Source organism: Chlorocebus sabaeus, chromosome 17, assembly GCF_047675955.1.
Source record: "Chlorocebus sabaeus isolate Y175 chromosome 17, mChlSab1.0.hap1, whole genome shotgun sequence".
Lineage (NCBI taxonomy): Eukaryota > Metazoa > Chordata > Mammalia > Primates > Cercopithecidae > Chlorocebus > Chlorocebus sabaeus.
Window position 1 is genome coordinate 53213868 of NC_132920.1, and position 25620 is coordinate 53239487.

Sequence of the window (25620 nt, forward strand, 5' to 3'; positions counted from 1 at the left end):
TTTCATACCCATGATCTCCACAGGTGTTTTTTTTTTTTTTCCTTCTCCTTGTGAACAGGAACACCCCTGGGTTACAGCTGAATGTAATACTCTTGGCTAAGTCAAAAGGACAGGTTCTGTACACTTGAGAAGTCTTTAAAACAAAGCACAAAGAAACAGCCTGTCCTCAGTCCAAGCTGAAACAGGTATGTCTGGCATTTTCCCTGAATCCTCAAGCCCTGCCCTCTTACGCTAGCAGTTCTCCCTGTTCAGCCCTCCCAGAACTTTCCCTCTGTGGAAAGCGGATGGTAAGAATGTAATGAGCATTAGATGAGTTAGCCCAATACCTGGCATAAGGTAGGCACTATCTGTCTTTCCTATGATCTTAGGCAAATGTTAAGTATTTTTGCTTCCAACTAGGGCTAAGGTGGTGCTGGATGTCCCAGCCAAAGCATAATTTGTGTCATTTAAAGGAAGGTCTCCAGCCTACCAACTGACTCCTCCTTTGCAGAGTTAAGTGCATTTTAGTTGAGGATCTGTAGAGTGATAAGCTCCTAGCTACACCAACTGCAGAGCCAAGCTCTCCAGGGGTTGCAGGAACAAGTTTAGAAGAGTGAGGCCTGGCTCTGGACAAGTTGGAAGGCTTCTTCTCTGTAGAAAGCATTCCCTTCCCCTCCCCTGGGTGTGGGTGAGGAATGAAGGGCGTCTGGGCTGCATCCTTCTCTCCGTTCTCCCTACTGTGAGGCATTCTCTCAAGGGAGTGTCAGATACACAAGGGACAACTAACTGTTTCCTTTCAGGCCCTGAGAGAAGTTTATTTCTCAGCAAGGAATTTTAGTTGTAAGGAAACTAAGAGTGAAAAGTATTTTAGGCAATGATCAGGCATTTCTTGTAAGTACTAATCTCACCAGATGTTTCAACTGCTGTATACCTCTGCTAAATGGGAAAAAGAACAGCAAATAGCCTTTTCGAAGTATTTTGGTAAACAAAGTAATTTTTCAAATAAAATTCAATAATCAATTGCCAGGTTGCTTAAGTGTTTTTCCAAATCCTATTTTCCCACAATAACATATCTATTTTAGGAAAGCCTGAAGGGAAAGAAAAACAACGAGACAGTTTAGAATATTATGTTTCCAAAGCAACTGCTCTGTGGTTCCATCAGATGGCCTTCAAAGCCAGAGCCCAGGGAGATGCTTTCATGGCCCACAATTACAGAGGTTAGAAAGCACAAACAAAGCATCCAGTCACCAAATGCTCAACTTCTTTCATCTTTCCAATAAAAAAGCATCACACATTTTCAAAAGTAATTCAAAGGAAAAAAAACTGACTTCTGGTTCTAGCAACGTGGCAAACTGAACAACAGCAGAACCAACTCTCTCACTAAAAACACAGGTAGAAATGTGGTATAAAACACAGCAAAAACTCCAACACGATCAATTCTTACCTATAATGTGAGGTCCCCACAACAAATTATTCTTTAGAAAAGAGAAGTCAGCTTAAATTCAACTCCTTCCAAAATCTTTCTTTTATGTGGAAAAGGCATGTTTACCTGAGATGACCCCAACAATACTAGTTTGGGATGCTTACACAGAACACTAGGCAAACCTTCATTTCTGTTTTAGGAGGTAAAGAAATTTAACACAGACAATAATTATTCCAGAGGCATAACCTCACAGATATATCTGTAAGCAAACTTTTAACAGAATACTTAAAAAGGCAACACAGCAAATGGTTAAATCTGGAGATCACTGTCATCTAATCTATATCATTGGGGGGGGGATAATACTTCCATGTTATGGAAAAAAAAAGAACAAGCAGTGAATTTTCAGAAGTAAAAGATACACAGCCATTTAAACTAAAAACACAATAGATGGATGAAACACTAGATTAGAAACAAATGAAGCAAGTAGGAGTGAATGGAAGAATGCAAAATTTTCAAAGTGCCTCGAAAGAAAAAAGATTACCCTACAAATGAGCAAAAGTTGTACCACAGCAGACTTCTCTGGAATAAATCTTCAAAGTGCTAAGGAAAAATAACTATTAGTCTAGAATCCTATGCCTTGATAGAATATTATTCAAGTGTAAAGGCAAATAACATCACACTCAGACTAAGATATTGCTCTTCATAGAAAGTACTACTTACGAAAAAATTGAATCAAAAGGGAAAGAATAAATTTTACAGAGCAAAGAAAATCAGTAAACACTGATGTCAATAATGGTGATTATTTAGGACCTTAAAAAAAAAAAAAAAAAAAAGTGAGGCCAGATGTGGTGGCTCACGCCTGTAATCCTAGTGCTTTGGGAGGCCAGGGTGGGAGGACTGCCAGAGCCCAGGAATTTGAGACCAGCTTGGGCAACAAAGTGAGACTCCATCTCTACAAAAAATAAAAATATTAGCTGGGCACAGTGGCATGCTCCTGTAGTCCCAGCTGCCTGGGAGGCTGAGGCAGGAGGATCACTTGTGCCCAGGAGTTTGAGGTTACAATGAGCTATGATCATGTCAATGCACTTCATTCTGGGCAACAGAGCAAGACCATCTTTTTTTTTTTTTAAAGAAAAAAAAAAGGTAGAAGTAAGTCCTGACAATAGTAACATGAAAGATGAGGGGTCAGAGCTAGAATCCTCTAAGGTCCCTGGTATTGTTTAGGAGAACAGAAATACTGACTCAACTGAAACTTTCATAAGTTAAAAATGCATGGTAAACATCTATAGGTAACCACTCAAATAAGAGAATGAATAACTTTTGAATAAGCAAAATAAAAAATGATTATAAAAATTCTACAAAGCAGTAAAGGAGAAAAGAAGGCCAAAGAAAAAACACACACAAAAAAGGTGACGGAAAGTACAGGCATACCTCACCTTTGCTTTATCGCACTTTGTATATATTACAGGTTTTCTGAACTGAGGTTTGTGGCAACTCTGCACTGAGCAACTCTATTGGTACCATTTTTCCAACAGCATGTGTTCACTATGTGTTACTGTGTCACATTTTTGTAACTCTCATAATTATAAAATATTTCTCAAAATATTTCAAATTTTTTCACTATTATTATATCTGTTGCGGTGATCTGTGTGTGGTTACTGAACTTTGATGTTACCATTGTAATTGTTTTTAGGTGCCATGAACCGCACCTATATAAGACAGTAAACTCAATAAATATTGTGTGTATTTTAGCTGCTCCACAGACTTGCTGTTCCAGCCAACCATCTTCTTCTCTGGCCTCCTTATTCCCTGAGATACAATGTTGAAATTGGGTTAATAATCCTACAATGGCCTCTAAGTGCTGAAGTGAAAGGAAGAGTAGCATGTCTCTCACTTTACATCAAAAGCTAGAAATGATTAAGCTTAGTGAGGAAGGCAGGTGGAAAGCTGAGACAGGATGAAAGCTGGGCCTCTTCTACCAGGTTAGCCACGTTGTGAATGCAAAGGAAAAGTTATTGAAGGAAATTAAAAGTGCTACTCATATGAACACAAAAATGATGAGAAAGCATTAATAGCCTTATTGCTTAAAGTTTGCATGGTCTAGGTAGAAGATCAAACCAGCCATAACATTCCCTTAAGCCAAAATCTAATCCAGAGCAAGCCGCAACTCACTTCAATTCTATGAAGGCTGGGAGAGGTGACGAAGCTGCAGAAGAAAAGCTGGAAACTAGCAGAGGATGGCTCGTAAGGTTTAAAGGAAGAAGTCATCTCCAAACACAAAAGGGCAAGGTGTAGCAGCAAGTGCTGCTATAGAAGCTGCTGCCAGTTATCTGGAAGATTTAACTAAGATCACTGATGAACATGGCTACACTAAACTGTAGCACACACCACTGCGCCCGGCAGCATTTTTATTTTTAATTTACCTTTTTTTTCTTACGAATAGGGTCTCACTCTGTCACCCAGGCTGGAGTGCAGTGGTGTGGTCATAGCTCACTGTAACCTTGAGCTCCTGGGCACAAGCCATCCTCCCACCTTGGCCTCCCAAGTAGCTAGGACAACAAGCTCAAGCCATGCCTGGCTAGTTTTAAACTTTTTTGTAGAGATAGGATCTTGCTATGTTGCCCAGGCTGGTCTCACACTCCTGGCCTCAAGCAATTCTCTTGCCTCAGCCCCCCAAAGTGCTGGGATTACAGGTATATACCACTGTGCCTGGCCAGCATTTTAAAATTTAGGTATGTCTACTTTTTTTTTTAGATTTAATGCGATTGCACATTTAATAGACTATAATATAATGTAAACGTAACTTTTATATGCACTGGGAAAGCAAAAAAAAATAGTGTGACTTACTTTATTACAGTACTCATTTTATTGCAGTGATCTACAACTAAACCTATAACATCTGAGGTATAAAATAACTATTAATATGCTAAATGAAAATGAATTAAATTTTCCTATTAAAAGACAAGAGACTGTCAGATTCAGTCACTATACCCCTATGCACTTATCTGGTCAAAATACTTACCGTATTTGCATAAGGAGATATGTCTTAGAAGATACTTCGCACACTGCTAATTGAATAACCTGCATAAACCTACAGAGCTGGGCACAGTGGCTCACACCTGTAATCCCAGCACTTTGGGAGGCTGAAGTGGGAGGATCACTTTAACTCCAGAGTTTGAGATTAGCCCAGGCAACATTGTGAGACAATGTTTCTACCAAAAATAAATCAGCCAGGCGTGGTGGCACATGCCTGTAGTCCCAGCTAGTCAGGAGGCTGAGGTGGGAGGATGGCTTAAGGCCAGGAGTTCTAGGCTGCAGTGGGTGAGGTATGATTGTGCCACTGTACTCTAGCCCGGGTAACAGGGCCGGATTCTGTCTCAAAAAACGACAACAAAAAACAATCTAACAACCTACATATCCATCCAAAGAAACGCTTGCAAAATGGTGTAATAAATTCCAACACTGAAGTAATACAAAGCAGTTAAAATGAATTAATTTCTAATTAACTAAAATTAGCGTAATTATAATTAATGAATTACATCTATATGACTCAAGATGAATTTGTCAAAATATACGGGCTGGAAAAAATCTATTTGAGAAAGTTTAATTAGTATACCATTCATGTATGGTTTTTAAAAACTATCTTAGAACGTACTATGTATTGTCATGTATACATATATATGTAGTAAAAATATATCCGAGAAAAACTGTACAAACTTCTGAAGAAGTCTGGAAAGGGACTGTACTTTAGATGCATTTTTGTAATGTTTTCTTATTTAAACAAACAAACAAAAAAATCAAGCACTTGTTAGGTGCACAGATATCATCTATATAATTTTATTTTAAATATTTTCAAATAGTTCCAAAATTACAATTTAAAATAAAAATTGAAAAGGGGAAGAAAGGTAAGTTTGGATTTATGCCAAGCCAGATGCATCCATCCAGCTATTTGTTTTTCAAAATTACAAAAATTTTTTTTTCAAAATTACATTTTAAATGTTCTGAATATTTTAAAGCACATTCTCTCACACTATTCACAACATACAGTTCTAACTGCAAGGGAGGAAACATACATAGATATTCAAAAAACAATCTTGTGTGTAACTCATGATTTATCTTTGACTGCTAAATAACTTGAAAATGTGGTTCTGACATTTGCCTTTTGTGTGTGTGTATATTCTAATACTGAGGATACATTTGGTGGAGTAATCAGCTATAGTAACAACGGGATGAAAAAGATGGGGAAAACACCTTTTCATTCTAGCCTAAGCCAGTGAGTGTCGGTGGGGCAAGGATGGGATGCTAAGGGGCACATCATGAGAGTACTTTGAAAGGAATGCATCATAGTCCTTGGGAACAATGGGATAGTCAAAGTGGTTGGGGTTGGGGGGGGAGGCGAGGGAATCACTCTCTAGAGTTGAATCCTGTCCCTTAGTAGGCTCATGGCTTCACAGAGGAATTGGATCCTTGCACATAGTCCTCAAAAGAAAGAAGGAGACTGACAGGCAGGAGAGGGAGTTTTAAGTGGTAGAGCCCAGAAGAATGAAAGAGCCTGGTGTTGCTGTGGTTTGAGTAGAGCTGAGCATAACAGATCGGCTAAGGAAGGCCAGAGTGCCTCCTTCTGAGGAAAGGAGCCAGCCGCCCTTTCAACACAGTGTTCCTGGGGGATTCAAAGCCATGTGCACTGCACAACACTGACCGTGTTTCCTGGCAGCTGCTGCTGAATCCAAGGATCAATGCGTGAGGCACAGGCAGACTGATGGGGGTGCTCCCTTTTGGACTGTAACAAACACAATTAGATCCTCTCTGCTTAGGGTCTAAGAGGTCAGAGGCACAGCAGGAGAAGAGTAGACACATTAAATGGCTTCACATGAGGACACAACAGCTGCCTAAAAGGGAAACCACCTGTAACACTCTAACAAAGGAGTTGAAAGTGGCTTTGATAGCTCACTGGGTGGGTCAAGGGAAACCTGATCCAGCCAGGTAGATAAGGCAAAGTGAGGGAAAGGTACCGTTTGGCATCATGTATGTGGAGGTTCTCAATTTTGGGACTGGAGACAAGAGAAAAGACACATGGATAGTGTGAAAAATCAGGCTTCTCTTCAGAGGACAAATGCCCTGAATCTTGGGCGGTTGAAAGGCACACAAGATTTTTATGTTTGCTGTAAGGGCATCGTTTTACAAAGCTGAGTAACTAATGCAAACTAAGTTGTTTCTCTTCTATAACTTGGAATTTCATTTCCCAGCCTTCACCATGGACTGTGATATTAGACAACCCCTATTAAGCAAAAGCAAAAAGGATTGCTATAAAGTCCAATACTTTCAAATTAAAATATACCACTAATTCAAATATGCTCCAAATCAGGGATCTATGACATTTTCCTGGAAATAAACACGAAAGTTAATGAGATAATGAGAAGTAATACCTCTTCTCTCCTTTTAATTTTGTTTCTATCAAGTGCACAAACTACGAGCAAGTCTATATTCCTTCTACAGTTTAAACTCAGTTTCACAGTTTTAAAACTGTGATTTAGTTATTTTCCTTCCAGTAAATTTAAAGTTTCAGTGACCCCCTTTCATTTCCTTCTGATCATCTCCCTTCTTTCAAGACTTCTTCCTATTGGCCAGATGTAGTGGCTCAAGTCTGTAATCCCAGCACTTTGGGAGGCAGAGGTAGGTGGATTGCTTGAGCCTAGGAGTTCAAGACCAGCCTGGACAACATGATGAAACCTTGTCTTTATGAAAAATACGAAAATTAGCTAGACGTGGTGGCATGCTCCTGTAGTCCCAACCACTTGGGAGGCTGAGGTGGGAGATCACTTGAGCCCAGGAGGCGAGATGCAGTGAGCACCAATGCACTCCAGCCTGGGCAACAGTGAGGCCCAGTCTCAAACGAACAAAAAAACCCCTGCTTCTTCCTGTCTCCTTTAAGTGACAGTTAATTTTATTTGTATTAATCTAGAACTTGCTAAAGCAGCTGTGAAATTATGCCACAGAATAAACAAAAATACAAAAGACTGCTTATTTAAAAAATTCTTCCAAGCTCCGAATATGCAGATAAGCAGGAAGGTAAATAAAAACTACAATAATGACCATTATAGGTGTGGGACCACAGAAGAATGGCTCTATCTCCCGGGACATTTATCTAAAATGAGGAACCCCCTGGGGCTTCATGATACCCTCAGTTTGTTTCATTGTAAAACTCCATGACTGCCCTTCTGTGTCTTAACATTCAATGGAGTAGAAATGCTAAGTATAAAAAGAAAAATGGCCAGGCACAGTGACTCATGCCTGTAATCCCTGCACTTTGGGAGGCTGAGGGGGGTGGATCACCTGAGGTCAGGAGTTCAACACCAGACTGGCCAACATGGTGAAACCCCGTCTCTACTAAAAATACAAAAAATTAGACAGAAGTGGTGGTGCATGCCTGTAGTTCCAACTACTAGGGAGGCTGAGGCAACAGAATCACTTGAACCCGGGAAGTGGAGGTTGCAGTGAGCCGAGATGGCGCCACTGCACTCCAGCCTAGGCGACAAGAGTGAAACTCAGTCTCAAAACAAACAGAAAAATGTGTAGCTAAAATGATATTCAAAGCTTGAAAAACGACACATAATAATGGAATTACTGATGGGTTTTACATATGTACAGGAGAAAACTCGGACAAAAATCAAATGTGAGTAACATCAACTTGGGCGTATCTGATCTGGATAGCTTTTTGTAAACTTGATTTAATTTAAGGAAACACTGCCTCTTCGCCTATTACCTATGTGCTCTAAACTGTGAGTTAAAAATGTAGTTTCCCTATTCTGTATATTTCTTAAATTTCTGTATTCAGTGCTTAGTCACTGCTCAAAGTCTTCTGTTCTCACCAAGCTATCAGAGGAAAATCTATACTTTCTATTACGATGTGTTCAGAACCTCCCACATCCACTCAGATGCACACAGCTGTAATTGATACAGCATTTTCCTTCTTCTCTTTAGCAGGAAATCATCTGTTTAAGAGAGGATAAATAATGAAATTATAGCTATATTTCTAGGGCTTAAGAAACATATAAGGCAAATGCTTAAGTTCTCTAACAATCATATGAAATATTTTTCTCTATAATATTGTTATGTATAATAATAAACTCTATTAAGAGTTCTCTTAAAGACATGGCTCTATTATCTATCAATTATGGAAAAGTAAACAGTTCACTCGGAGAAACCTGACAGCTTGCTTTGGTTTTGTCCCTTGAACACAGAGATGTGCACAGTGCTGGGGCCAGGAGTCATTCCTGTGCACTTCCCCTGCCTCCAGTCCTGAACTCTCCATCTTGGAGGCTAATTAAACTGCCTTCATTCTAGAATAGGACAGAAAAAAAAGCAAAAAAGGAGTTGTAAGCATTTCTTGGAGTGTCAAGTATAAAAGCAATGCTAGGAGCATCTACCATTCTAGTCAGAATATCTGTACCTTGGCTTATGAAACATACATGGGAGAACAAGACACAGATATCCCACAGCTGCAACACCTCTGATAATCAAATATTTATGCCTGCACATGCCCACACTCCTGCACACCACCACATGTGGCCAGGGAGACACCATCACAGCCTGAGGCTGATGGAGAATTCATTTTGTCCCCTGAACTCTAAGATTCATGTTTATATCTCTCCTTTTCCTCCTGCATCTACCTTCTTCTTTACTACTGCTTGAAGAACTAAAACCAAAATGAAACAGTATACAGGAGTGCCTGAACATTTGTTTTATACAGGGCTTAATTCTCTGGAAGAGTTAGAAATAGGTTGGTGTTGTAAGAATGAAAAGTGAGTAGGCCTTCCCAGAAAAATGTACACAAACTGCTTACCATGGGCAGCTTTCCTCCCGCTTTTAGCTTTAAAGGCTATAGTGTTACCCCTTCAAAACAGGGAGAAGAGAAGGGTTGATTCTGATTTTTCTTTCATTTTTATGCTATAACATTTGCCTTTGAGATTATCAAATGTGATTTTCAACATTGCAGTGATATAAAAGAAATAACTGGGCCTGAACTCACACAGACAATTCAAAACCTAAATGCAGATCTCAACAGTCACACTCCGAGCTTTTAAAAAACAACTGAGATTTGACAAGTTATTCGTTCACAGAGGGTGATGTGCCACAAAACATACCAAACACAAGTACCACCCACTTCCTTCCTCCCCTACCTTCAAACAAGAAGCAGGCATTTATTAAATGCTTAATAATAAAACGCTTTCACATGTGTTTTTCTTCACATTTCGTTCATTTTCCAATCTGTATTTTGCTTGCATAACAGTATTTCTGAAAATATTTTAATTTTGAATATCATACGAAACACAACAAAACAATAACAAAGGTTTCTATTTTCGATATTCTAGAAGGCATACTTGTACAAACAATTCTGACATTTTGAAAAATCGATTTTGAAACACACTCAAAATGCATTAAGATACTTGCTTGCCCAGTTGTCTCTATACCCCGAGGGGCCACCTTTCCTCATTTAGGAATACAATTTAGGACAGTAAGATGAGTGCATTTAAGTGAGAGGAAGACTGTGGTAACCTTTGACTTACCTCACAGAACATATAGAGAGACAGCAGTGTGAGTCCAAGGTTATACACCACTAAAATCCCCCGGCAAGAGAATGGCTGTTTATTCCTCATGTATTTTGGTCCCAGCCATACAATTAGTAAATATATGACAGAGCAGATAAATGTGGGTATATAATTGTCCAGAAGAAACCATCCTTTTACTCTAGTATCTGAAAAATAAAAAAAATTAATGATATATAAAAATAATCACAACTTTTCAAACGTTGAAAACATTTATCTAACCATGATGATATAAAAGTTACCTAGTATTCATGTTCCTAATTCCAATAAAGCAATCAGGAGAGAAGGCATGGATTTTCAATACATATCAAACAAGGTGAAGCTCCTTGTTATATGCTCTGAATAACAATGTATTATTCATGATTTTTGCTAAGTAAAATCATAATAAAAATATTCTTTCCAAAGAATTTAAGAAGAAAACAAGGAGAAGGCTACATTTCCCATTAACTGGATTTATTAACCAGGTTTACCAGATTACACATAGGGTAATGAAACCCAAGAAATGGCAGTCATTGAACTCCAGTCCTCCATCTCAGCCACATGTCAGTCAGCAAGTGTGGCCAGCATACGCAGACTCAGAAAACGTGCTGCTTAGCCAGGTTAGTGAAACTGGCACTAATTAGGAAGGCAGTCTTTGCTATGAGTGTAATGGTCAACAGCAGAGAGGACAACGATTTAAAAACAAAACAAGAGCTGGGTGTGGTGGTTCATGCCTGTAATCCCAGCACTTTGGTAGACCGGGGAGAGCAGATTACCTGAAGTCAGGACTTCGAGACCAGCCTGGTCAACATGGCAAAACCCTGTCTCTACTAAAAATACAAAAATTAGCCAGGCATGGTGGTGCACACCTGAAATCCCAGCTACTTGGGAGGCTGAGGTGGGAGAATCGCTTGAAATTGGGAGGCGGAGGCTGCAGTGAGCTGAGATCATATCACTGCACCCCAGCCTGGGCAACAGAGTGAGACTTCATATCAAAAATGAAAAAAAAAAACCAAAACAAAACATGAAGGTGAAGCAGCAATCATCAGATAAGTGCCTATTTAAAGTGTAGTATTTAACAAACTGAGGAGTAGTAGCATGAGAGAGAAGACCTAGGCAGATCCAGAGGAGCTACTGGTACAGGAAGGGTCTCTTCTGTCCCCATTTCTTTTCTTAGGCAGGGAGGACGGAGAGGGAAACAGGTCAGCCGCCAGCAGCAAACTGACAACCTCTTCTTGGATGGCGGGAAACTCCTTGGCAGCCAGACCCCCTAGGTGTTATGTGTTCCCTGATTCAGTATCATACTCTGGCTGACCCCAGGAAGCTACCTCTGAAGCATGCTCCCCTTTGAACCCTGTTATGATGATCCCCGAAAGCCTGTGGCTCCTCAATCTTAACTACCCACCAAGGCTCACAACTCCAGAGCTTGAGACACATGTAGCATTCACCTGCTATGTCTTCAGAGAAGCAGCAGTTGGGAGGACAGCCTTTGCCCTTTATTTTTTTTATTATTCATTTATTTATTTATTTTGAGACAATCTCACTCTGTCGCCCAGGCTGCAGTGCAGTGGCGTGATCTCGGCTCACTGCAACCTCTGCCTCTAGGGTTCAAGCGATTCTCCTCCAGGAGAATGTGATTCAGCCTCCAGAGTAGCTGGGACTACAGGCGCACAGCACCACCCCCGGCTAATTTTTGTAATTTTAGTAGAGACCAGGTTTCACCATATTGGTCAGGCTGGTCTCGAACTCCTGAACTCAGGTGACCCACCTGCCTCGGCCTCCCAAAGTACTGGGATTACAGGAGTGAGCCCAGCTCTGCCCTTTGACCCCTCCCAGGCTGGACCATCTTGCTACTCCCTCCGGTTGTTTTTGCCTTGATTTCACAGAACAAGAACAGGCTCAATAAAGCATATGTCCACATGGGGAACTGTCAGTCAGTCTTCCTTTCTTGCACTGTACACACTAAACTTACCCAGCGTTTCTCTCATGGCTTGCTTTCTTTGGCATCAGAGGGACATGTCCTCCACACCCTCCCCACTAGTTATGCTATGGTAACAGAGGGTGTTACTGTCAGTCCGGCAGAACTGGTTGTTCTTAGAAGTCATTCAGGGAAATGGCTGGCCCCAGGGACTTTAAGGGGATGTTTAACACCTTTTGTTCTCAGCTTTGGGCCTTGGCTGTCAATTTTAAGAAAACCAGTTCTCACTTAGCAACTAACATGAGACTGTTACATATTTTGTATGAACATATATATCACGAACAATAAATACACACAAATCTCCCTCTTTTTAAAACTTAAACCTCTGATTTACACTTTGCTTTATTCATTTTCCCACAAATATTCATCTTTCCAAACTGGCACATATTCATCCTCCCACACTGAAGAGTGCTTCCTAGGCACCTGATCCGAATTCCAGCCCCACGTAGAGAATCCTTAGGATCTAGTCAATCTGTGGTGGTCCTAACTCCCTCTCTGGTGACTGGTTCAGGCAGGGGCATATAAAGCAATTGTGGCCAGTGAGTTTTGAGGGATGACAGCTGGCAAAGAGCTCTGGGAAACGGCTTCCTTATGCTTAAAACCACACAAATGAAACGTTTTTTCTTCTTCCTCTGAATGTGCTGCTTGGAGCTGCTGCAGCCATCCTACAACTGTGTGAGGTGGGGGACCCATTCTGAGGACAGAGCTGCTGATACCTGGAAGTGGCAAAGTAGAAAATGACAAGAACAAGGATCCTTGGTTACATCATACAGTCCCTGAAATAACTATGGAATTGCCCCACCTGGTAATGCAAGCTAATACTTTTCATTATTATTTTAGCCATTTAGAGTTGGATTTTTTGTCCCTTACCGCTAAAGTAAGGCACTATCTCAAACCAAGCACACACAGATGGATTTAGAACTTATTCTTTTTTGTTCAACTGGCCATACACTAATTTACATAACCTGTCCCCTACTGACAGGCATCCAGATGATTCCTTGAAAAACAATGCTGTACTGAGCATCCTGATACGCATCACTGCATAACTGATCAAGGCTAGCCATAGGATAAAGTATGAGGAGTAGAATGATTAGGTAAAAGGACATGTGCATTTTAATTCCAACAGAAGGCAAAACAGCCTTTCAGAGAGGTTGTACCCATTTTGACTCTTTCTCCATGCCTTCACTATTACCACAGGTGGCATGAAACCTATTATTTCATCTCTGCCATACTAATAGATTAAGTCCTTTTGTTATTTCTTTTGTATTTTAAAAATCATGAGAAACTGAGATTCTTTTTGTCTGTTTAAAAGCCATTTCTAGTTTTTCTGTGAATCTTTCTGTGAGCCTAAGAAGTTCTTTCTTACAGAAAAGACTTTAAAGACATTTACAGATGACATCAAAAGAAGGCAATATGGAGCTGATTTACTTTTTGAAAGATACAGCAAGTAAAGTTCATATTTACCAGTGAGTTAACACGATATGAAATGAGAAGACCTTAAAAAGCGTAAATTAAAATTGTAAAAGCGGACGAGTTTTAAACTCCTATTGCACCTCTGCATTTTGGAAATTAGTTTTTCTTAGAGACTGCCAAGAATTGAGAAAAACATGCCACCAATAATGGTGAAATCTATAGTATTCTCCGGCTACAAGCTTTACAGCATATTTTTAAACTCCAGTTAAAGTCAACAGAGGACCAGCCACAGCAGGTGTCTCTGTCAGAGACTTCTCCAAATCCCTTGTTATCCAGGATAAAGTTTTGGACTTATCATAGAAAATACTAACATGTTCTAGTATCTCCTCATGCAATATTTACAAGTGACTACAGGCAGGGAGTGAGGCCGCAGAAGGTAAGCAAAGCCAAAAACCACCTTACCTCGGGGGCCAAGCAATGCCTTGAAATAGGTACTAAGTGATGCATCAAAATGTTCCATTTTAAAACCTATTAAGAAAAAAAAAAAGATACTGATTAATCTCTACTCAAAATGTTTTTTATACAATATTTTTTTCACAAAAGAAAAAATTCTTTTCAACGAATATGCCACGGACAAAGTTCAGTTCAGTTCCATAGGTTAAAAGAATTTTTTTGATTCACAAAAGTGACTTCTGTGCTAGATCTCAGTTGAAGAATAAAAGGAAAGACATGATTCTGTGAATTCACTTTATAAATGAAGTGCCAGTTTTCTGAATTTCTTTTCTCAGTTCCATAAAAACTCTTGCCGTGAAGCTGAAATCTCAGTGGGGAAAAAAGTGGAACTAACTGGAACGAGAAGTGGCAGACAGGAAAAGATCCTGTCTGGGCAACAACTGAGGACTTGAGGTAAGACAAGAAAGAGCCATATCAGGGAACAGAATGCCACAGTGACGAGACAGTTTTTTCCGCTTGTTACTTTTATCGATTATTATTTTACAGTACTTCATGTCTACAGTAAAAAACTTCAAATATTAAAAATGAAAAAAGGGGCAAAAATCTCATTACTTCCCTCAACCAATCACCAAGCCATGCATCACAAGGAACCTAATGGTAACATTTCTTCAGCATACTTCCAGCGATTTCTCCTCTTTTGAGCACAAAGAGGTCATGCTAAATGGATGTTTTCACAATTGTGGGTTGCAACCCATTAGTAGATGATCATGTCAATTAGCATTAAAAATAATAATTGATCATAATAAAGAATCAGAATGCTTTGCTCTTAGTGACAATGAATATAGTTTCATAAAACTTTAGTTTTATTATATCATATTTATAAGTATAATATACTCAGCTGTGATGTAAAATATATTCTTACTGTGGGGATGACAGTTAAAAAAACTTAAAAAAACACTATTATATATAGAAGTGTGTATATATTACTTGCTTATTTTCACTTAATAAAACATCTTGGAGATATCAGTTAAAGATTTACCTCCATCTTCTAAGATTCTGTAGCTCCCAACCTTTCCCAATTTAAGATTTATATTTAGAGGGTAGCTAATCAACTTTTCATAAGCATACTGACTAGATTTTCTATATTAAAGACATACATTTTCAACTTTCCTGGCCATTCTTCTTACAGGAATAATCATCAATATTATAACTTCCAAGGGCAAAGGCAGAATTGATTTTATTAACTAAGCTCTTAATCATTTAGCAACATTTGTCTTCCTTGGCTTGCGACACTGAAGCGTATGTATTCTCTGGCTAATTTTAAATTACTTTATCCATGAAATTATCTAATGGTTGTAGTAGTTACAATTAAGTCAATCCAGATAAGAAGGGAGGTAGAGACGGGAGGAACCATCAATGACACTTTCAAAGTAGTTAACAGGGTTCTCTCCTGACAGCTTTCCTGCCCAAGGGGGACTGGGGAGGGTGCTGACACCAATTCATGGCTGGAAATGAAGGCACCAGCTCCCCATGTGTCCCATCTGCCAATAACCAGGTCAGCCACCTTTGCCTCTCAATAGTTACACAACCTTAGCACAAGGTCACTTCTGCAATCCAACAATTAAAATTTTAACATACAGTAGTCCCCTCTTAGTCCACGGTTTTGCCTTCTGAGATTTCAATTACCTGCAATCAACCACAGCCTGAAAATACTAGGTGGGAAATGCCAGAAATAAACAATTCATAAGTTATAGATTGCACACTGTTCTGAGTAACGTGATGAAATCTCCTGCAGTCCCACTCCATCCTGCCTGGGAAGGGAATCATCTCTTTGTCCAGCGTATCCTCACTGTAGACACTTCTTCACCCTTGAGTCATTTTGTAACCTTCTGGGTTATCAAATCAACTGCCTCAGGATCGCAGTGCTCATGTTCAGATAATTTTTATTTTACTTAATTGTTCTATTTTATTATTGTTGTTGTTAATCTCTTACTTTGCCTAATTTATAAAGTAAACTTTATTACAGGTATATATGCATAGGAAAAAACCCACTATATACAATATAGTGTTTGGTACTATCTGCAGATTTAGGCTTTCATTCTAGGGGTCTTAGAATGTACTCCCTGACGATGAGGGGGTACTAATGTACTGTATTCCTAAGAAAGGCCATTTTTGTCCTAAGCCATCTTCCTGCCCTAGATTGAACCACTTCAGGAGAGACAAGAAATTCTAGAAAATCCTGGTGCTGAAGAGAACAGGTTTAGCCTTACGTTTCGTAAAGAGAATTCCTCTTTAAAACACAGTTAAATAAGAAATGTTTTATCTTTTAAAGGCTATAAAAGTTCTGCCCGAGGTGGGTTCAGGAAGGGCACTGGCTAAAAGATAATTTGGCTATGTCTATTTTTTCAACATCTATTGAAAATCATCTAGAAAAATCCAAGTTTTGGAAGACAATCATCATGATTTTGTGACAATGAAATCACACTAACACAATTTAATTTCATCTATGATGTATGGTGGGCCATGTATATCAAGGTCACAGGGTTCCCTGCTCCCCACTGGCTGCATCCCAAACAGCCAAATGAAAGGAAGTCAGAAGGAACAAGGTCATAAAGGCTGTGACTAATGGACTGAATAACTGATGGACAAGCTGCTCACTGGGGACAGATACGTTCCTCCAAGGCATTTTAAAACCTAGATTCTATTACCTAATGGGTAATATTAACTTACTTACTTATGGGTCATATTAAATGTACAATAATCAGGTATTAAGCATGAAGGGACTTTAAGCAGGTTGAATGCTAGACTCTTTATAAGAAACTAGGGTTTGAAACCCCCCCATTTTTTTTCACTTATTAGCAACGTGACCTTGGACAAGTTATTTAATCTTTCTGAAAAATGGGGAAAAGACCAAAGTAACTGCCTTTAAGAAGATTAAATAAGGTAATATAAATAAGGCCCTTACAGCAGCGTCTGGCATGTAGGAAGCCCTCAATAGATGTTTCTGAATGTATGTCTGCCACAGGATTGGCTCCATGATGAATACTGTCAACCACCCACGGCTGTCTCTGCTTCTCAGCAGGGGCACTGCTGGCATTCCAGTGGAAACAATCAATGTCCTGTGCATTGTGGATCATTAATTGTCCTTGGTCCCTGTCCATCAGTGAGCCCCAACCATTCTGACAACCCACAATGTCCACTTGTATGTCCTAACACACCCCTAGAGAGACAGCAAGAGAAGGTGGGGGCAAGGCAGGGGTGGGGGGGAGCTGATAATATATCAAGAGAGGAACTTGTCAGAAACAGATATTACCCAAACACGAAAGACAAAACTAAAAGGAATGTACTAATTAAATACACAAATATCTAGCACCTACTGTATATTAATACAAAGGATTGCCAAAATAGGGATAAACATAAAGGAGCATACCTGGTGACCTAGAAAAAATCAGACATTCATAACGGGGAAAAGAAGTCAGATACAGTAAAGCAAAAACAAAATCCAGTTTGCAAATGAGCAGACAGTAGAATGATGCATGCGAATATAAGCTGAATATATGTTTAAAACCATGCTGTAACAAAATTCAAACGACAGTATTCTGAGATCAAACAGGAGGAATATGTCTAACAAAAATAAGGGAATCAATCATTTCACTTTTTAATTAAGAGATCTTTCAGAGGGCTGTAGCCAGGGTCAGTTTCTATGTAAGGAGGAAATAGAGAAGCTGGAAACAAGAGTGAAGAAATGTTTCAAAGTGAAAATACAGATTGGTGGGGCAGGAGTGGAGAGGGATAACAGCAGTGGCCCCGGAAAAATATGAAGCCCAGGAATTGCGATAAATGACCTATTACCATAAGGACAAATGCCTAGGACATAGTCCAGTTTGAGAATCTAGGCTAACATCATGGCAACAGAAAAGCAGCTTGATTAAACATAAGGTAAAATTTCAGTCCAAGAGTACTGAACCAGCAGCAGGCTACCAAAAGAGACTGTGGAATTTAGTATTTGGAGATATTGAAGAATCCTGTTACAAGCCATCTGTCCCAAATAATCTGAGTCTAAACCATCTTGAACAGAGGCCCTGCGGAAGCTGGCAGGCACAGGAGCACTCTTTCGACTTTATAAAATGAAACGTGTTCTCTACAAAAGCACATGCAAGAAACAATTTTTGTCAAAAACAGTACATCTGTTCTTAGACTGCATTTCTTCTCGGCTTGAGAATTTTTCTCCTAGGTTTGCAGAACTTTTCACAATCAAACTTAGGAATATACTGAAATAGCCAGCAAAACATTCTCTAAAAGAACAGATACATGGGAGGAAATGATAATTTTCAAATTATTGTTCCTGCTTATTGTTTCTGAAATGACTACAGTGAAAAGGGAGAAGGGGTAGGTAGAGGTAGCCCCTGGACAACGGGCCCTATCAGGAGAGTCCTGATCCGTGGATCCCAAGCTTGATTCTGGGCTGGACTCTGGCATGTTTAATATTTCCCCCAAACTCTCCCCTATCACACCCACAATTGGATATATACTGTAATCTTCTCAGGCAAGGCTGTTTGTTTCTGCACAGGTTACTAAGAGACATCTTCACCAAAAGCTTCATCATTTACTCAATACAACGTCATGTTTGCCAAGGCAGCCCCATAACTAGTGTCCCTCAATACCATGTACTCACTTTTCAATCATACCACACACTTACCAAGTGCCTGCCACCCGCCAGGCATGGAGGCCCGAAGGCCCTGGGATTGCAGCCTGGTGAGAAAGACCATAAACATATACTAATTACAGACAGAAACACATGTACAATATGATATGCAAAATAACTGTTAGCAAGAAAAAATAAAGCAGAATAAAGGGGCTGGAATCATGGAGTGGGAATTTATTTTTGAAAACATAGAGAAGGCTGCCTGAGAAGGTAGCTACAGAGCAGAGCCTGAATAGTGACACCAAGCCACATGCCTACCAAGGGAAAGGGTGTTCCATTTAGAGGCACAAATGAGCACAATAGCCCTGGGGCCATGGCTAGGCTGGCAGGCACAAGGACCAGAGGCCACGACAGGAGTGGGCAGCACCATGGGAGGCCTTCTGTCCTCCACTCTCTGCCTGGTGCCTAGGCCTTGCTCAGCAGTAGACAGAGGTCAGTCACGATATACACCTTGCAGAGAGCATGTGGCCAACGGGGTAGGAACAGAAGACGGTGCCAATCCTTATCTGCTCACACTGCCACCATCTCCTAACCCTCCTTCCTGCAGCCCTCCTGCCAGCAACATGCCCTTTTCATTCCCATCTTCCTTGCTGAGCCTCATCTGCTATGCCACATGAACAGTACAAAGGTCTCAGCAAATGAATTCTTCATCACCAGGCAAGGCTGGCCTGCCCTGTTAAGTAAATTGGGCACTTGCTGAGTGGTCTGTGGGCTGAGTTATACTCTTTTGTACTAAAGGAATGGGAGGCACAGGGCCATGCAAAACTCTTGACATTTTGCCTAGTAATCTGGATTTATGGGAACGGTATGACCTACTTCACAAAAGATGCCCAATCACACTGCCAGGTCTGTGGCTGGCCTCACTGGTGCAGTTTCCCATCTTCTGAGCTACATGAGCCAATGACATAACACTTCAATAACCCACATCACACTACAGGCAGCCTGGGTGAGCTGGGTCAAGTGGGAACACAGCTGCTCTGTACAATTGTACTAGCAGGGACCAAGCCCAGGCACTAGGCTCCGTGGAAAAGGAGCTTTAGTCCTACATGCAGCAAAAGAATAAGCTATTCTTTGATCTGGCTGGTTCCCCACACACTGACAGGAAAACGGACAGGGCTGGGAGTGGCCAGCACGTCCCAGGAACAAGACCATGCTGACACCAAGCCAAAGCATCAACTCCCATCCTCTTTAACCAGGAGTCTCTGACCTGCACTCAACCTAGGGGGCTTCCCAGAATTACAGGTCACAACAGAGAGTAATAATAGGGCCCAGTGAAAAACAAATCCCAACAAAAATGATCTCTCAAAGCTATTCACTAGTTCAAGAGCCATGCACACAAAATAATGACAGTAAAAATGGATTACAGGCAGGTAAATTAGAACCAATTTTAAAGAATTCCTTTTTAGCGCACATTTTCCAAAAGACACTCCTAGTTTAAAAAGCCACTTCCCATTATAAAATTCTGGAGTGTTTTTGGTAACCATGCAACTATATTATAATCGTGTCTCATTTTAAGTATCTCACTACAAAAAATTGATTGGAGCTGATCATTCTCTTTATAAACTACCCTATATTTAAAGATACAGCTGAAAGGAGCATGAGAGTGTAAGGGAGTTCAGCACACCTTCGTCTGACTCACCCCCACCACCATGGATCAGTTCTGTGCTCCCGGCTAGTTCCTTCCCCATGTACTATACTAAGTGTTGTAGAATTTTCGGACCCCTGGGCCTGAATTCGAGAGAGAGACTGGAACTACCACAGCCTGGAATACAAAAACCTGGAAATACTAACACGAGCAGAACACAGAGCAAAACCCAAAGCCCTAAAGAGAGTCCTGCTCATATGGAAAAGCCATCTGTCCACTGCTCAACTCCCTCCAGGGGCAAGTATATGCCCAGGCGAATCATATGTAGGAGGTTAAGTCAACATCAGTGCTCACTTTGAACTAATAATCAAACTAGTTGGTAGAAGCATGTTTGAAAAAAGACACTACGATAAGCTTTACAGCAAATCAGTCCCTCTCCTCCTCCTTTCCACTTGGCTCCCAAGGACAAGAGAACATGAGGGAATGGGGGTAGGTGGCAACAATGGAAGGAGGTGGTTGGGGTTAATGAGGAGAAGGCACAGTCACAATTCTCAAGGTGAAGTATATGTCTCTAGGAGAGTGCAAATATTAAGCATCTTGGCCATTTCTACCTGGAGTAGGAGAGAGTGAGAAAACTGCCCAGCAAAGGAGAAGTACTGGGATCTTAAGGCAAATCTGTTTTAAAAGATATCAAGATTTAAAAAAATATGTATTAGAGTAAAGAGTTGGTATAATAATTATATTAAAGAAAAGTTTATTTCCTAAACCCACAACCAGGCTGTTTGCTGACTCTAAAGCAGTAAAGATCTTTTTAGGGCCAAGTCTTGGTTTGTTTGGCTTCTAAGGCAGCAGTCAGTTTGCTTTGAAAGCTCCCTTTCCTGTGAAATCAGTCAAGTCACATTCCTTTTGATTTAAAAAAGTTTAGCTATTGTCTAGCTTAACTTCATCATATCCTGCTTTACGTTTTTTAATGGTTATTGTTCACCTAAAAATGAGTCAGCTGAGTTTACAAACCCATGTGCTGCAAGGGATCAGAATGCGATTTCCCTGCATTTTCTCTTCTCTCATTCCCATCCATCACTTTTATCAGTCAAATCGTGTTAGGGAGGCATGGGAACATTCTTCAAGTTGGCTGCCAGTTACACAAAATGAAAAATTAAACGGTGCTTTAATTTGGTAGTCACAACCCTGATTCTAGAATTTAAAAAGATTTTTCTAGGTTGGGAAAATCAGCTCCCAAATAAAACCACACCTTGCTTAGGAATGTTAAAATACAAAATGTCATGAAGACCATAAAGGAAAGAACATCCAAGTACTAACAAGCTTTAGAAATGAAAGTAACTTGACAACACAATTCATGTTAAAGTGTTGGCATTTAAATAAATGATAACTCTGGATTAAATCTTGGCTCAAAAAGATCTACCACACCAACAGTGGTACATCTGATTGCGTACTATCATCCTAACACTCTGAATCTATGCTTATTGTCTGTCTTTTCCCCACAGAATTCTTATACTTTCTAACCTCCATTCTAAGGACACAACAAACTCTTGTAATTCTCTGATAAAGTCATTTTTCCTGCCATATATCATACATGGAGGAAAAAAACACAGCCCTATTTGGGGTTTTAGATGAGTAACTGCAAAACTGGGGCACTGATAGGTTCTACAAAGCACTGCCACAGGTTAGCTCCACAGCTGAAGAAGGCAGAACAACTTCATTCTGGTATAATGGATAATTGGAGGGGAAACTTTTAAATGTTGCAACAGTCAAATTGTTGTACAAAAATAAGTTTAGGGTCAAGACAGAAGCCTCCACTTCCTGCTCCTTGGCTGCCACCAGTTAATTAAAAAGCACTTTTTAACCATCGCTGGAGAAGAACATCCTTCTAACACGGCGGAAGAGTCACACCAGTGGCTGTTATCTGTGGTCCTTCCTCCCTGTCCTCTTGCCTTCATTTCCAACCTTTTCTCCAAGGCCCAGATGAAGTGTTACAAAGCCTACCTCCACTCCACTGCCCCTCTTGTTGCTGTCTAGACAACTCATTTAGTATACAACAACTTCAACTTTTATATGAGCTAGATACTTCTGTGTTCAGTTATTATGGGAACAAACTGCAACTCCTTAGAGTCCAAACTCTTTAACAGCAAGTACTCCAAGCTGTCCTATGAGTATAATAATTATCTACTGATGACAGTATAAATGAGGAGATACACCTGTTATTACAAAATAAAAAGAAAATGGCACAACTGACTCCACAATGGCAGCATCCTAAAACACGCACTAAATCCTAGTTACAGATGACATTTCCTCGGGGAAAACTTTCTCAGTGCTAGTTATCTGGAACTCTAACAGAGATGCTCTCTTCTCATCTACTACATGATCAGTAAAGGCACTTTGTAAAGTGCGCACCCATAAAAAACAAAAACAAAAACATGTACACACACACACACACACACACACCTCTTAAACATTCAAGGGAATTTCTTTTCCACTGGGAGATAAAGATGTATTCTAGTTTTGAAAGGCAATACACAAATACACTTGATCTTAAAAAACTCAGATACAGAAAATTTTTTCAGCAGTTGGTAGAGGGAGGGTAACATGATTTTAGAACTTTATTCTAGGGGAATTCTTATTCACAGCTAAAGACCAAAGGTAGTCAAGTTCAAAGTTCTTCCCCCAGTTCTCAGCAGAGTCAAGACAAGGACCACTTACAACAATTCACAAAACAAACGAGCATTCAGAAAAGGGTTCATGACTGTAGAAAATTACTCTTTTAAAGTTTTACCATCTTAAAGCTGCCAACTTAATTTTCTTTTGAAACTAGAAGAAGTGGTGATAACTTTTACTTGGGTGAAGCACTGTTATTTGGAAGAAGACAACGATAATTCACACACAATGCTCCTTGCTGGTGGGTGAAGGCCAGATTGCTGCAGGTGGACTCAGAACTCCACTTTCACATAGAACTTTGCTGACAGTAACTAATTAATGTCCACAACGCTGCAGTGAAGCAAGGTAAAAAATCCATCAGGTGCAGGAGTCAGTCATCCTCGTGACTGATTTTATTTCTGTGTGTCCAGTGATTCTCAGAATGACTGCTCTTCAGGCTACCAGCCATTTGAAAGGCAGTTGACTCACTGAGTTAACAACTGTTTAATTAGTGTCTACTTTCTGTCAAGCAGTATTGCTTGTGAGGAACAGGACGGTGACAGAGACAGACATGACCTCTGACACAGTACAAATTAGTAAGCAGTGTGCAAAGACATCTGTGGCTCAACCACTTTTGGGTGGTAGTGGTTAGGAACACACAATCTGGAGCCACAGAGCCTGGGTTCAAATCCCTGCTTCACCACTTACTAGCTGCGTAACCTTGGGCAAGTTACTTAACATTCTGTGCCTTAGTTTACTAGACTGTAAAATGAGGGTAATTACATTAACTTCCTCATGTGATTAAATGAGTTAAGATATGTGAAATGTTTAGTGTGTGGCACAGCAAGTGCTGTAAAAATGTTTCTATTATTATCATCATTACAGAGACCTTTGACAATGATCAATTTCATATTCAATGTTTATGGAAGAATTTTGCTAAGGCATAAACTGGAGTTCCCTGCAAGGTCCATGGGCAGTGAAACGTGCTCACATCCATACCTCACAGCTCTGTTATTCTCTATTTGGCATGGACTCACACACCATAATGACACTTGTGAATCTGGGGATTTGTAAAAGACTCTAGATAAATTCCTCTGAAATGTCAAGGAGATGCTGGTCATTGACTTCTCTAGCAGACCAGTGTTTATCCCAACCTTATTACAGAGCAGAAATAAATCTGCATCTGATAAGCCTTTTTTTTTTTGGTACTCCTGGCAACTAGCATATAATAGATGGCCAATAAACTTATTCATTTACCATAACTGAAAAGGGGGCTGAGTTGTCAAAGGTCACAGAGGTTGGGTAGAGTCAGAATTTGAACCACGTCTCCAACTCTGTTGCCTACCATTCTTAAAATACCCCATGCAGTCTCTCAAGAGGACATCTTCACGTATTTACATAAAAGATGGTGACAACATGTGTTAGTATTGCCTGAATTCATATAGTTTTATGAGAAAAAGATACAGAACTATGTAGTTTTAAAATAACATTATCAAGTTAAAAAAAAAAGTTGTTTGGAACAAGATGTTTGGTAACAGAGTCCTTTAAGATCTCTGTAATTAAGACCCAGATGGGAAGTAAAGGGGCAGCAATCCTCCCTGACCTCATTTTCATACTCTCATCATCACTTCTACTGTATCTCAATCAGTGATAAAATTACAGGCTTATTTTTTAAGTGCTGTGATTATCAGTTACACTATAATTATCTGTTCATCTGTCCACATCCCTTTAGGCTCTAAGCTCTTCAGGGGCAGAGCCTATGGTGTTCCCGTTTTATCGCTAGAGTGTCTGGATCTGTGCCTGACCAATTGTTGATTGCTCACTGAAACTATGAGTGAATGAATGAATAATGAATGGATCAATGAATGAATGACTTTCTAGAGTTTCATATCAATGGGCTCTCAAATCTAGCTGCATCTTAAAATCACCTAACAGCTTTAAAAACAGGTTTCTGGGATCCACTCCTAGAAATTCTAATTCAATAGACGCTAGGAAATATCTTTTTGAAAAGATCCTTAGGTAATTCTGGGGAACAGCCTGCTTTGGGAACCAATTCTACATATATAAATTTAGCTTTTGGATGCTTACTAAAATCCCCTGCCGCCCTTTAATTTTTATCACCCAGACGGTATCCATGTACTGTATTACAGAGGTAGAGCTTAGACTAGGATGATGATCTCGAGGACAAGTTATTTTTTATTCCAACAAATTCTGCAGCAATTCCCCGTTTCCTCTAATTCCACCAGCTGGGGGGAGGGGATGTGTGGGCGGGGGGACAGTAATCATATTTTCTCAAACCATCTCTCACGCTGAAATAAAACCTCATACCAAGGTAGAGATCAGTTCTCATATTTTTCAAACACTGTGTGACATGGTACACATCACACATAATAAGCATGCATTAATCCATCCTGCACCTGACGGATTTTTTTTACTGGTAAGCTCTTTTTGGGGGATCCTGTTGTAGAAATATTACTATCAGTAGAGGAGATCCTTAACACCATTACTACCAGGGGTCAACAGTGGCCAAGTCTATAAAGCTCTGTGAGAACAAGGAACACATCTGCCTTGCTCCCTGTAATCCCTAGTAGCTGTTGTTGGGACACAGAAGGAATTTAGTAACTCTCTGTTTCATCATATTGAACTGGGGCAGTATGGAACACTGCTGACAGGCTGCTGCTGCCGCCAAATCAGACGCTTGGCCAAGGGTAATTTCATACACTCCTTGGAAGGAGGCAAAATGGGTGATAGGAAGAACCTGAACACTAGTTGAGAAATGTGGGCTCTGGCTCTATTATCATCAGTCCTAAGCTGAGCTGCTTCCTATTATATTCGTTTCATTACCTA

The 25620-nt window shown here is 40.1% G+C and overlaps 1 protein-coding gene across 4 annotated transcripts in view; it reads right to left on the reverse strand.

Moving 5' to 3' along the window:
- Positions 1–25620, reverse strand: part of ELOVL5 (ELOVL fatty acid elongase 5) — a 77539-nt gene that overhangs the window by 14286 nt on the left and 37633 nt on the right. For 3 of the 4 annotated variants that reach the window (XM_007972230.3, XM_007972231.3, XM_073006075.1), the window contains 2 exons: positions 13841–13906; positions 9970–10157 (listed from right to left, as the gene is read on the reverse strand). In XM_007972230.3, coding sequence (XP_007970421.1) covers positions 9970–10157; positions 13841–13898 — 246 coding nt within the window. In that variant the 5' untranslated portion in view covers positions 13899–13906. Of the gene's footprint in view, positions 1–9969; positions 10158–13840; positions 13907–18530; positions 18579–25620 lie in introns of those variants that run through there. The other variant, XM_007972229.3, reaches the window with a different exon arrangement.